Genomic DNA, 13,113 nt, shown 5'->3' with positions numbered 1-13,113 from the left:
AGACGGTATCTGTGTTGTGTTGGTGGCTCACTTTGGAGTGACCTTGACCTTGGGGCTGTCACTGTGTCCATTAGAGGGCACTGATGTACAGACGAATCAGCTCCCGCCACATCCTCTGCGCAGAGAGGGAGGTGGCCTAGGCCTCCCAGCTTTGCTCTCCTGCCCAGGAACCAGGTAGCCTGTGGGAAGGAATCCCTCTTGTCCTTTTCCCTCGGTCTAGCAGCAGAGCCTCAAATCCTGTGCCAGCCTTGTTTCTGGGGCTGGGGGCACAAAGACAAATGACGGCTGCTGGCTACAGCTGAGGTCAGGGAGGCGGCTGGCTGGATTAGGTTGATGAAGCCCCTGATTTGCAAATATTTTTATGTTTTAAATGGAAAAGATTCCACAAGCGTGTCTTTGAAATGCTCTTTGGGCAGCTGTATTGATTCCTTGGCAATCTGGGAAATGTTCTCAGACTTGTCGAAGAAGCAGAAGCCTTGTGGGGAATTTGGTTTTGAATGTGAGCTGGATTTCATAATTGTCTGCCACTAGTTTTTTTTAAAGTGCTTGGAGTTTGTACACCTTCTTTGAATTACTTTCATGTTTGTTGGAAATAACAGTTTCACCTGGTGTTTACAATTCTGTCTAAAGGAACCGCTAATAAAAGAAAAATTGTAACTCTGAGCAGTTGGTTCATAATAGCTTTAATTTCCAACTTAAGCTTCCTGAAAGACTTTTCTTAGGCTTCAAAAACCAAATTTTTATTTTTATTCTTTAATTTATTTTAAAGATTTTATTTATTTACTTGACAGAGACACACACACAAGAGAGGGAACACAAGCAGGGGGAGCGGGAGAGGGAGAAGCAGGCTTCCGGCCGAGCAGGGAGCCCGATGCGGGGCTCAATCCCAGGACCCCGCGATCATGACCTGAGCCGAAGGCAGACGCTTAACAACTGAGCCACCCAGGCCCCCCAAAACCAAATTTTTATTATTTTAAAGATACTGTAGTTTGTTTCCTCAGCCCTTTCTACCAAATAATGTTTACATTTTACTTTTTCAAATTGTGTCCTTGTTTCAAGTCTGTATTGAGTTGCTGGTGATTATCAGATTTGCTGCTTACCAGTGGCTCAGTTTTTCTTTTAACAGTAAAGTTGAGGAATATACAGAATATACTGTAGTTGAAGATCTCTTAGTCCTTCATACAGATCCGATAGGCAGGGAGACTTACGTATCTTTAAGTTCTTTTCAGGCTTAATATATTTGATCCTTGTCTCCTGTGTGGTATTGGCCTCATGCCCAGAGGCACTTTCCATTTAACTGTATCCATTCTTGAGGTTGAGACGTCTTGAAGTTGTCAATGGACATTTCGTAGGAGTGGAACAGGATCTGTGTTTTATAATATGAATTAAGAGACTCATGTAAACAACTCAGCAGCTTTATATCTGCCTTGAAGTCAGGCGTGAATGTAGCTCTACTTACTAATGGTAATACTAAAGTGCAGTCTCTCTCTCTCTCTCTCTCTTATCTCGAGAAAGGAAAATAATGTACACTAATTAAAAAGCAATGGATGGGGCGCCTGGCTGGCTCAGTCGGAGGAGCGTGTGACCCTTGATCTTGGGGTCATGAGTTTTGAGCCCCGTGTTGGGTGTAGAGATTACTTAAAGAAAAAATTAAACTGAAAAGCAACAGATAATTGTAGCTTGTGCAACCAAAGAGCTTTAAATTAGATGGAAGTCTGCCATGGGCTACGGTTTAGGGGTGGGGATGCTACACATACTCTATATCCGCCGTGCTGGGGTTAATGTGCTTAGCGTAGACCTCACAACTCCCCGTTACAGTCACGAGCACCAAGGAAGCTACAGTCCAGGAAGGATAAAGAACTCGCCCAAGAACACATAGCTAGACCCTGGGTATGCAGTGGGGGCTAGAAGTGGAGGGTGGAAACGAGAGAGCTTTCAGGAGGACTGGGAGTGAGGTGACAGAATACATGTAGATCCACTCAGAAGCACTCTGATAGTGTGACCCCAGTGACTAGCAGATTGGTGGTGTTGACAAAAGAGGTTCAGAAATGAGCTATAACAATAGAGTAGATGTGTGGCTTTAGCTGAGCTTCTGCTGCAAGGCTTGGCCTCTGTGCTCCACCCCCGCCCAATGCACCAACACTTCTGCTAATTCTACAGGGTCTTTAAGAAAGACCATCAGTGGTTTATTCAGGTTTGCAAGCTATTTTATTTACATGTACTACTAACTTTGCTCAACCCTATGCAGAAAGGGCCCTCGGTCAGACCCTTGGCTTCTTGAATGTTGCTGGTTTGGAGCGATGGATAACAAGGCCAGTTGTCCCTGGACGACTAGCCCTTACCAGCTGCCCTTTTTTTTTTTCCCCCTTTTTAAGAGTTCTGTCAGCACAGCTGATCTCTCCCTAGTGCAGGCAACAAAGGGCAAGGGATCCTTTTCATAGCACTGAATCCCAAGTTAAGACCCCTTTTATTTTGCCATTAGTGGGGTGCCATGACTGGTCGGCTTCCAGGTTGTCCCCTCAACCACTGTCCTGGCTGTGCTTCCCCAGCTGGTTCTTCAGTCTGAGATAGTTTTGATCCATGTACATCATAACCATAGTTACTAAATGTGAAGTATGAGAGGTGGCCTTCAGCAGTCTGTTAACAAATATATTCGAATATTTAAATATCTTGTACCCAAAGTTTTAGTTTTTAGCGGAAGATGTCACTGGCTTATTTTTTGCTAGTTCTCTTTTCCCCATCACAAAGGGGCCAAGTATACATTTGAGGGTAGTGTAAATACTTTTGTTAGTTTTTTGTGGTTTCTCAGGTAAGAGAGCCAGTGAACTCTCTGTACTGACTCTGAACCTAGAAACGTCGGGTCGCACTGCTTAACTTTTACTCCCTTTCTGTATGTGGTGGATGTCAACTTGCAAGAACTTTTAAGTAATTAAATTCATGGAATGTTTAGCTTTCACAACAGCTTAGTAGTTTACAGAGTAAATTATCCTCAAAGACCAGGACGGAGGCATTTGAGTGTTTCGTTTTCTTAGGTTTTATTTTTATGTTTTCCGTGTTCTAAAGAAGAGGCAGAAAAACATTAACTCTGTGGTTAAACTTGAATTGGCCGAGTTGGGAAGCTTTGAGCCTTATAAAAATGTTAAGTTAAACTGGTTGTCTGTGGCTTGGTAACCAGTATCTTATCCAAAACCCATTTAGTTTTGGATGCTCCGTTGCACATAAAATGAGATGAGACTTAATCATTATTGCACGTGATATTTATACAGAGACAGACTTAGGCTCTTACAGTTAAGAGCTGCTGGAAATCACGTTGGGAAAGCTGATCAGACATGGTAGATTAGTGTCCAGTTGCTTCCAGTTTTTTTCCTTCCTTTGCTTCTCGTTTGTTATAGTTTTGACAACAGAATGTATGCGCGGGTATCCCTAGCCACCGAACAAGGCAGAACATTGTTTTTATGGCATATATGCCTGTATTTTATTGTAGGTGCTGGACTGGATTGAGAACCATGGAGAAGCATTTCTGAGCAAACATACGGGTGTGGGGAAATCTCTTCATCGGGCCAGAGCTTTGCAGAAACGTCATGAAGATTTCGAAGAAGTAGCACAGGTAAAACCATGGCTTTCACTGTTTTCTCCCATAGATACCTCTGTGGTTGGTTTTTGAATTTGTTTTAACCACATCTGAGATGACTGATCTTCGCTAGATATGTTTAAAGGTGATTCAGAGGAGGTAATGCTCAGATTTGAGAGTGAGGCTGTCCTTGCCTGCTCAGATTTCGTCTGTTGGCTGGGCCATAAAATAAGGTGTTCTTGACACAGAAAAATGCCCTGAATGTTTTTGCCGTATTTATTGTACCAATGCCTGTTGACTCATTTGTGAGATTTCAACTGATAAACAGTAATGGTTCTCACATTTCTGTGATGATGGGCCAGCATTCCTTGTCCTTTTCCAGTTCTTTTAAACGTGTGTGCTTAGCAGCAGGATGTAGGGCGTGTAGTGTGTTTAGGGCATGGGATTTGTGGAGTGGAAGCATTGGCTATCATGCTCACGAGCTGCGTCATTTGGAAAAGTCTCTTCACATTTCTCAGATTGACGTTCTTATCTGGAAAGTAGGCCCAGGGAAGGCTTCTGGAAGAGAGGAAGTCAGGGGTGTGTACGGCAGCAGCATGGAAAGCACCCAGGCCAGGACCTTCTACTTATTATTTGGTAAATGTGCTTTTTGTTTTGTGTTTTGAAAGAAAGTAGAGTGAAGAAGGGAGAAATTACAACATGGCCTTGTGTGTGTGTCCGTTCCATGTTATATGGAAGTTATAAGGAGGTGTAGAGGGAAGGTTACTTTAAACAGAAGTTGTCTAGTAGGATGCATCCAAACTGAAAGACATTATTGTAAAACCGAGGAACATCAGAGACAAAGTCTTAAAAACAAGGACAGAAATGACAAAACAACCCCTGTGAGAAGGGTTATTAGAAAGACAGCCGACTTCTTGGGGCCCCGGGTGGCACCGTTGGTTGAGTGTCCGACTCATGCTTTCAGCTCAGGTCGTGATCCTCGGGGTCGTGAGATCGAGCCCTGCGTCGGGCTCTGCGCTCAGTGGGGAGTCTGCTTGGGAGTTTCCCTCTCCCTCTGCCCCTACCCTCCACTCCTTCTTGCTCTCTCTCTCTCTCTCAAAAAAAAAAAATAAATCTTAAAAGAAAGAAGGAAGGAAGGAAGAAAGGAGGGAAGGAAGGAAGCAAGGAAGCAAGCCCACTTCTCTCTAGGAACCACAGATTCTGGAAGTTGGTAGAATAGTCTTAAGGGAAATTAACTCTGAACCTGGAATTCCAGATCCAGCTGAACTATCGTTCGGTGATGAGGATAAAATGTAGATCAAGACTGAGTGAGTTTACTACTCAGATACTTACCAGAAGAACTAAAGCATATAGTTTATTTTTTTAAAAGATTTATTTCAGAGAGAAGGAAAGAGTGCTCGTGCGTGAGAGTGGTGGGAGAGGGGCAGAGGGAGAGGGAAAAGAATCCTGAGCGGGCTCCACGACCGCGCCGACATGGGGCTTGGTCTCACGATCCACGACCGCGCCGACATGGGGCTTGGTCTCACGATCCACGACCGCGCCGACATGGGGCTTGGTCTCACGACCCTGAGACCATGACCTGAGCCGGAACCAGGAGTCGGAGGCTTCACTGACTGAGCCACCCACGTGCCCCAAGGCATATATAGTTGAGTAAGAATAATGGAAGCACCCACTATAATGGGAACACTGCAAGAACAGGGACTTTGTTTTGTTCTTTTCTCCATCTCTAACGCCTAAAACAATGCCTGGCACATTATAGTGATCAGCAGATATTTATCAAATGAATTAGTTAATAAAAAGGAAAGTATGAGAAGAAAGGACTGGGATCAAGAATGAGCATAGAAATTGGGAAATATATTTGTAAATCCAAGGATTGACCATTTAAACGGTAGATTTGGTGTAGTTAAAAGGATGGCGGTGAAGTACCAGAGCACTTTAACTCGGGAGAGGAAGTGGGTTCTGAGGCTGGCAGGAGCTACTGCTTACCTGACTGACGCTTGTAAACTCACGGGCACTTTAGCACTTTGGAATGACCACTTAGAGTCTAGGGATAGGAAGTGTCACTTCTAGCAAGCGTAGCAGGAAAAGAACCAGAAAACTGGGTAAATAAAAATTCATGGAAATGGTCTGGTGGAAGCAAAAGAAACAAAGAAAACAAAAATCATGATAGAAATCACAGAATAAGATGCAGTAATTTGTTCATAAGTATCAGTAATTACAATAAATGCAAAATAGATTTTACTTGTAAAGAGACAAAAGATTCTCTGATTATCTCTTAAAAATCATGGCATTATTTTCAGAGGACACACCTAAAACATAAATACCCAGGAAGTTTGAAAGTATATAACCTATTACCGAAAGATCCACCAGGCAAATATTAACCAAAATAAAACTGATTTACGAATATTAATATTAAGCAAATAGGTTGGAGGGTATAAAAACATGATTAGAAATAAAGAGCTTCTTCCCTTCTAAAAAGGAAGAGTGTCAGTAGATCCAACAATGTGGTCTCATCTGCAAGGCAGGGTAGAGAGGAGTAAACCGTGGCTGTGTGTCTGTAGGTTCTGTATGACAGAGGGTTCAGGTACACACTAGTTTGGGGAACTGAATTCGGGACAGACTTAATGGGATAACAGAACAGTCTGCGCTAAGTCTTGTTCGGTGAAAATGCCTTCTCTACGTGTCTTCACATACGAAGTAAAAATGACAATCCCTGTCTTTCTGCTTTCTCCATCTCGAAAAAGGAGCAGGAAAAGATGGTGTGTTCAGCAGCCTTGCCGCAAGCAGGATGCGTCTTTGGAGCATTTTTCTTGTCTGTTTTATGTGTAGTGTCCCTCCTTCGTGCCTGCTGGAAAATATTTTGTCTTCCTCTTGTAGAAGAAATGTGGAAAATGTGCTCTTATCTCCCCTTCGTTTTTTCCATGCGATAAGCTACTGCCGTGGCCGATGTGGTTTGGGGATGGATATGAAGTTTGTGTCATATGAGCAAAGACTTCAGGCACTGAAGAAAGTAAGAGGCAGAACTTCAAAGAACCAGGCTCTGGAGATGGAGGCTGCCCCCTCAAGTAGCATGGTCACCCATGGCCGTAGGCTGGGCTGCCCTCACCTCTTCCCACGCCTGCCTGAGCTCCCTCCAGTAGGGAGGGCGAGGGTCTCCCGAATGTCCTCCTGTGTCCAGCACGCCATTGACCCTTCTCCCTCCGGTTCCAGTGGTTCCTTCCATTCCAAATTAAGGAAATCTCTACTATGGCTAGCGCCCTATCTTTCCATGGTAAACTCATCTCCGCTGGTCTAAGCCAACCATCAAAGCTGTCAACACAGGGTCCCAGGGGGCAGCAAGAGTGAGAAGACTCTTTGCAGGAAGTATTTCTGCCCTCAGGTTTCTAGGGCAAGCCAAGGGTCAGAGTAGCACTCTGAGCTGTGGTCTGCTCTTCACCCCTGGTTCAGAGAGAGGCAGATGCTTGTTTGCGCCCACCTCTACCTACTCAGCTGAGCCCCAGTCCTTTCTTATCTCTGCTCTTTGTCCCTGGGATTCTAAGGGGTGCCCAGCCTCTTGCCCTTACACTGTTAAGTGCTCAAACTCCAAATCTGAGCTGTGCATCAAGAGCAGCCTTGAATACAAACGCTTAGTTCACTTTGCAGACATCTGCACCCGCTGTCCCTCCCTCTGGTTTTCAGATACTGGCCAGCCACGTGCAGCAGGTTTGGTCCGGACAAACAGTGGCCTTGCCCTCGAGGCAAGATTACATCTTGTGTTTGTAGCTTCCTTCACTGTAGTTTTCTGGCTCTTCCCAAGGGGCACAGCCTCAGTTTTGCTGCAGCACAGGCCAACGAGCCCCGCTGCAGTGACCTTCACCACCCTTTCCCCCTGCCTGCCCCATCCTTGACTGCTGTCTGGCAAATCAAACCACAGAAGTGCTTATGGCAGAGATCTAAGTTTATATTTTAGATTTATGTCATTTTTTGAACAGGATGGCCTTTGGAAGCCCAAATTAAGAGCAGATACGGTATTGTTAGTGCTTAATAAGGAGCTGTATTTCATTTTCTGAAACATATTCACAAAAGTAGAACAAATTTTGGGGTTTAGGGAGAAGAAAATTCCTTTTTGCCGTTGTTTAAGGTTGGTGGTTTTTTAGGGTTGCATCTTGAAGGGTCCTTTGGAAAATCAATTCTAAATTGTCTTTAGCGATCTAGATTTAGCCATTTATTTAATACACTTATAGCCAGCTTCTCCAAAACAGTGAGTTGTGGCATATGGTGAAGTACCAGATACAAGAAGGAAGTGGTGAAAGTCTTATGGTTGAATTCATTTAAAAGGTACTAAATATAGATTTATTATGTAGAACAGTTCTGGTGTTCTGGGAAGGAGGAACCTGAGAAGAAGTCAGGTTGAGTTGGTGGGAGCCAGCGGCACAGCCTGGCGTCACGTCTGCAGGGCGAGAGACTTCCTGCAGGAGCCTCAGGCGTGGGGCTTTGTTTCAGGCGCCGCTGTGGCCACATCAGGAAGCACTTGGATACGTTTTGCATGCAGTTTTGCAGAGCCAAGAACCTCCTCTCTACTAATCTGAGGATCCATCCCTTCTTTATTTTGTACGGTGATTGTGAGTAGCTGTTTCCTATTGCATGATTCCGGGCTGATGAATGTATAGGGTGTGGCCTTGTGCAACTATGTCGCATTTTCACGCAGGAGCTTTACAGAAGAAATACGTGCTTTCCCCACGGGAAGCTTTCTGCACATGACTTTTGGAGAGGGAGATGCTCAGGCAGGCATTTTTCTCTTTTACCTTCTAAGTAGGTATTCAAGTTAATGTTCCTTTTTAGATTTAAAAAGCTATGATTACGATAGCCGGTAAAGTAAAGCCCACAAAACCCTGGTTTAAGGAAGAAGCCAGCTTCCAGAGCACAGATTTCTTGAATACGATTAGTAAATCTCTGCCATAGCATCTCCCCATGGGCGTGTATCCTGTGAGCGCTTACACTACCTTCTCTCCTGTCTGCCTTTCCCCTGAGATTCACATCACCTTCCAAAGATGGAACGTATTGTGACAGCCTTCTCCATGAAGCCGTTTCTGTCAACAACTTTTTATGTGTGCCATGTAATTATCTTGTCTTCCGGGATAAAGAAATGTGGCATTTAGGAAAGCAGGAGACATTCCATTTGGGCAAGATTTGCAGAAGATAATCAGGCGTATTCTCCAGTTCCCTGGTCGCTACTGAGCTCATTGTCCTCTTTTGTGCACAGCATGTCCTAAATTTCTGATTTGCTACAGTTAATAGAGCCTTGCTTCTATACCACAGGCTGCCATTTCACAATAAGTTCATTTTTTGATATAAGGTGTAGTGTTTTGTCTTTTTAAATAAATTCGTAGTGGAGAATTTTGGCCCGATGTTTACTGTCAAGGATTTCCTTCAGGTTGGCATGTGCTTACAAGATACCAAATTTCCCTTATCACAACACTTCTTAAATTTCCTAAGGCCTTCACTGCTTTTATGACCTTGGGCAGGTTCCTCCATCTCCCCAAGCCTCAGTTTCCCTAGCCGTAAAATGATACCTAATTCCTTCCTTCGCCAGGTAGCTGTGACAAGACTAGCTGTGCCGATTCCCTGCCTAGAACCTTCCCCTGCCCCCCTCCACCCAGAATTATTTCTCTGGTAAAATGCTAACACATACGGATAGCCGTCAGTAGTCACTGTGTTGCTGTACCTAAATATGTGCCATACAGAGTTTTTCACTTCTCCTAGTGTTGTGAGTTTTACCACGCTGTAGCACATTTCAGCTCTGTATCACCTGTGTGTGTGTGTGCTGGGGAAGAGGGGTGGCAGGCTTGTGTCCTGTGCTTTCCCTTCGTGGATGAAAAGATGGCAATTTATGGGCCTTTTAAATGATTCAGAACACTGGGTTTGTCTGTTTTTAAGATTTTATTTATTTGAGATAGCACAAGCAGGGGGCAGAGGGAAAGGGGGAAGCAGGGAGCCTGATGTGGGGCTGGATCCCAGGACCCTGGGATCATGACCTGAGCCGAAGGCAGACGCTCAACCGACTGAGCCACCCAGGCGCCCCAGGACACTGGGTTTTGTTTTTTCATTTTTTTTTTTTAAAGATTTTATTTATTTATTTGACAGAGAGAGAGAGAGAGCACAAGTAGGCAGAGTGGCAGGCAGAGGGAGAGGGGGAAGCAGGCTCTCCGCTGAGCAGGGAGCCGGACACGGGGACTCGATCCCAACACCCCAGTATCATGACCTGAGCCGAAGGCAGCCGCTCAACCGACTGAGCCACCCAGGCGCCCCCGACACTGGGGTTTTTAATACAGATTATAGATGTACTGACCCATCATTCTTTTTTGTTGCATCGGTATAAAATACCTTGAAAGCTTTCTATATGCAGACTTCGGTATGTTGTTTTTTTTTTAAAAGTAATCATTCCTTGAACTACTTATGTTCTTCTCCTCTCCTGTGTTTTCTAAGATCAGGAAAACCCGTCTTTTTCACTGGATGCTGTCTAAATGTAGCCTCTGGCCATCTTCTGTTGGTCCCAGACCAGAGCAGCTGAGGATCTGTAGAGAAAGGAAGGCCCGATCTGCCCTGCAGTGTTTCCTGAGTCCTAGCACTTACGCAATTTGAATTTTCTTCTCCAGAAAAGGGGAAACCATTCCGCCCCCACCCGGGCCCGGCCCTTCTAGTATCTCCTTTAATCCTCCTCCCAGGGAATGTAGGCCCACAGCGAGATGCCTTTGGGGAGAGGATGGCAGGCCGAAGGCAGGAGAAGTCTGGTTTCTTCAGGCTTTAAAACAGCCTCCTGACACCACCTCCCCTGAAGTAGAAATTTAAGTACTGAATTTCCCCTTGCAAGAGGAACCCTGGCCTGGCCATTTGTTGTTTGAACAATCTGAGCTCTCCGGACTGACTTGGACAAGTCACTTCCCCTTTGTGCCCTTGTGATAGGGCTTTGTGGGGCGCAGGCCCAGGGGCTCCAGAGTCACCATTTATGACCGGTATGCTTGTTAGCACATGGAAATCTCTTATCTTCTGTGGCAGTGGGACCTAGGGTGGGCTCTGTTCACAGGAAGGCCGTTGGTCTCAGAGACTCTGCATGCTGACCCTGGCTCCACCAGCCCCTCCTGGGGGCCCGGGGAAAGCCATGGAGTCTGTCGTGCGGGCTCGTTTTCTCCAAGTGTAAAATGAGAGGTGGGACAAAGTAAATACTGGGTGGTGTCTCTGAAAATTAAAAAAATGCACTTGTTCTTTTGGAATGAACTCACATATGCCTCAAATATCCTTCCCTGCTGGCAAAGAGGTAGAAAAGCTTTCAGAAACAAAGTGTTCAGTGCTGGGAGGCAATATCACCTGCCGATCTCCTTATTAAACACGAGAGGTAAGCAACTTCATGGCGGTGATAATAAGAAAATAGGATTTAGCTCTTAAAAGAATGTATGTGTGCTGCAGAAAGCATGATACTCTGTTAGCTTCTTTCGTACCTCTGCCCAGAGATGCAGAGCATGCTTCCTGGGTGAGGCTTCGCGGGGGGGAGCCTGGGTCTCCATAAAGCCATCGTCCCCAGAAAAGTCACCTGAATCTGAGCCTCTGATGGTCATAGACCCTTTGTCAGCAATGTATGCAGAACCTCGGTGGCAGGAGCCCTTGATGCTAATAGCTGAGCTTCATAAGGAGAGCTTTCTCTGTGCCCAGGGGCTGCACCGAAGGGCCCAGGAGCCAGCCCCTCAGGAGGAAAGGTCTAACTGAGATAATTGTGGAAAGTACCCAAGGATTTTTCCAAAGGTGAAAGTTTTTTCTGAAAAATCCGCTATGTATATGTGTGTGTATATATTGCGTATACATGCACACACAGGTAGCTGACCTTCGAACAACGTGGGGCTTAGGGACACTGACACCCCCCCCCCCCCGCCCGCAGTTGACAGTCCATGTGTAACTTTTTTTAAGGTTTTATTTCTTTCTCTCTTTTTTAAAGATTTTATTTATTTGACAGAGAGAGACACAGCGAGAGAGGGAATACAAGCAGGGGGAGTGAGAGAGGGAGAAGCAGGCTTCCCACCGAGCAGGGAGCCCGATGTGGGGCTCAATCCCAGGACCCTGGGATCATGACCTGAGCCGAAGGCAGACGCTTAACAACTGAGCCACCCAGGCACCCCTTAAGGTTTTATTTCTAAGTGATTTCTACACCCAACGTGGGACCCAGACCTACAACCCCAACATCAAGGGTCGCACGCTCTACCAGTTGAGCCAGCCAGGCACCTCAAAAATCCGGGTATAAGTTTTGACTTCCCCCCCCAAAACTTATCTAATAGCCTACTGTTGACCGGAAGCCCTACTGATCACATAAACAGCCAGTTACCATATTTTATATGTTACATGTATTAGATACTGTATTCTTAGAATAAAGTGAGCTAGAAAAAAGTCAGTAAAGTCATAAAGTATATTTGCAATACTGTATTCATTAAAAAAAAAAATCCACGTATATATGGACCGTGCAGTTCAAATGTGTTGTTCAAGGGTCGACTGTATAAACACATATACTTTTAAACTTTATTTTTTAGACCAGTTTTAGATTTACAGAAAAATTGTGATGATGATACAAAGAGTTCCTCTACCCAGCCCCCAGCTTCCCCTGTGCTTACTGTTAGTATGGTACATTTGTTAACTGACAGTGATGGATTACTATAAACTGAAGCCCCTCCTTTGTTCAGATTTCCTGAGTTTCCCCCATTCCAGGACCCCGTCCAGGATGCCACGTGACATTTAGCTGCCGTGTCGTGGGCACACCCTCCACACTCAGACCCGGGCCGAGCCCTTCTCCCACCTCCCTACAACCTTGCCCTCCAAGCCCAGTGACTGCCCTGCAGGCCTGTTTCCTTAGCTGTGGAAGGGGCTGTGCTGAGGATTAGACCCAAGGCCCAGTAAGTGCTTGTGGCTGTGGCACAGGGAGAGGTGGGTGTGCAGCCTGTGGTGATGATAAAAGAATAGACTGACTTTTCGTTGGCTTTTATGGACACTTTTAAATTCTTTGTAGACACTGCACCCCGACTCACGGCTTGCCCGGGGATGGACTGCTTCTGCCCCCACGCTGACGCCTGGGGTGCCCGTTGTTCTGTTCATGCGCATCACGACAGTCCTTCCTGAGACCATCTCATACCTATCAAGCCGTGTTTACACTTGTTTTAAATTTTGGTTTTTTTTTTTTTTTTTGACTTGCAGGGAAGTTGGAAAGTACAGCACAAGGAACTTAACTCCCCCTTGAGCCATTGACTTTAGCATGTATTTCCTACCAGGAAGGGACATTCTGCTGCTGTATGCCCCCGGTGCCATTGTCAAAATCGAGAAATGAACACTGCTGCAGGCTTTCCTTCTAGCCCCCGGGCCCCGTGATGTCCTTTATGGCGAGAGGACCCAGTGCAGAAGCACCTGTGGTGTTGAGTTGTCACATCTCAGAGGTCCTTGAGTTTGTAGCATCTCCTTGGTTGTTCCTGAGCTTTGCTGACCTGACACTTTGGAGGATTTGAAGCCCGTTATTTGGGAGCATGCTCCTC

General features: G+C 45.5%; 1 protein-coding gene across 6 annotated transcripts in view; it reads left to right on the top strand.

Moving 5' to 3' along the window:
* Positions 1–13,113, top strand: part of TRIO (trio Rho guanine nucleotide exchange factor) — a 222,609-nt gene that overhangs the window by 53,335 nt on the left and 156,161 nt on the right. For all 6 annotated transcript variants that reach the window (XM_027606767.2, XM_027606769.2, XM_027606766.2 and 3 more), the window contains exon 9: positions 3,485–3,607. In XM_027606767.2, the coding sequence (XP_027462568.2) occupies positions 3,485–3,607 (123 nt within the window). The remainder of the gene's footprint in view (positions 1–3,484; positions 3,608–13,113) is intronic.

Source organism: Zalophus californianus, chromosome 5 (genome assembly GCF_009762305.2).
Source record: "Zalophus californianus isolate mZalCal1 chromosome 5, mZalCal1.pri.v2, whole genome shotgun sequence".
NCBI classification, from domain to species: domain Eukaryota; kingdom Metazoa; phylum Chordata; class Mammalia; order Carnivora; family Otariidae; genus Zalophus; species Zalophus californianus.
Note: the sequence above shows the minus strand (reverse complement) of the source record. Positions and strands in the feature narration are given on the sequence as shown.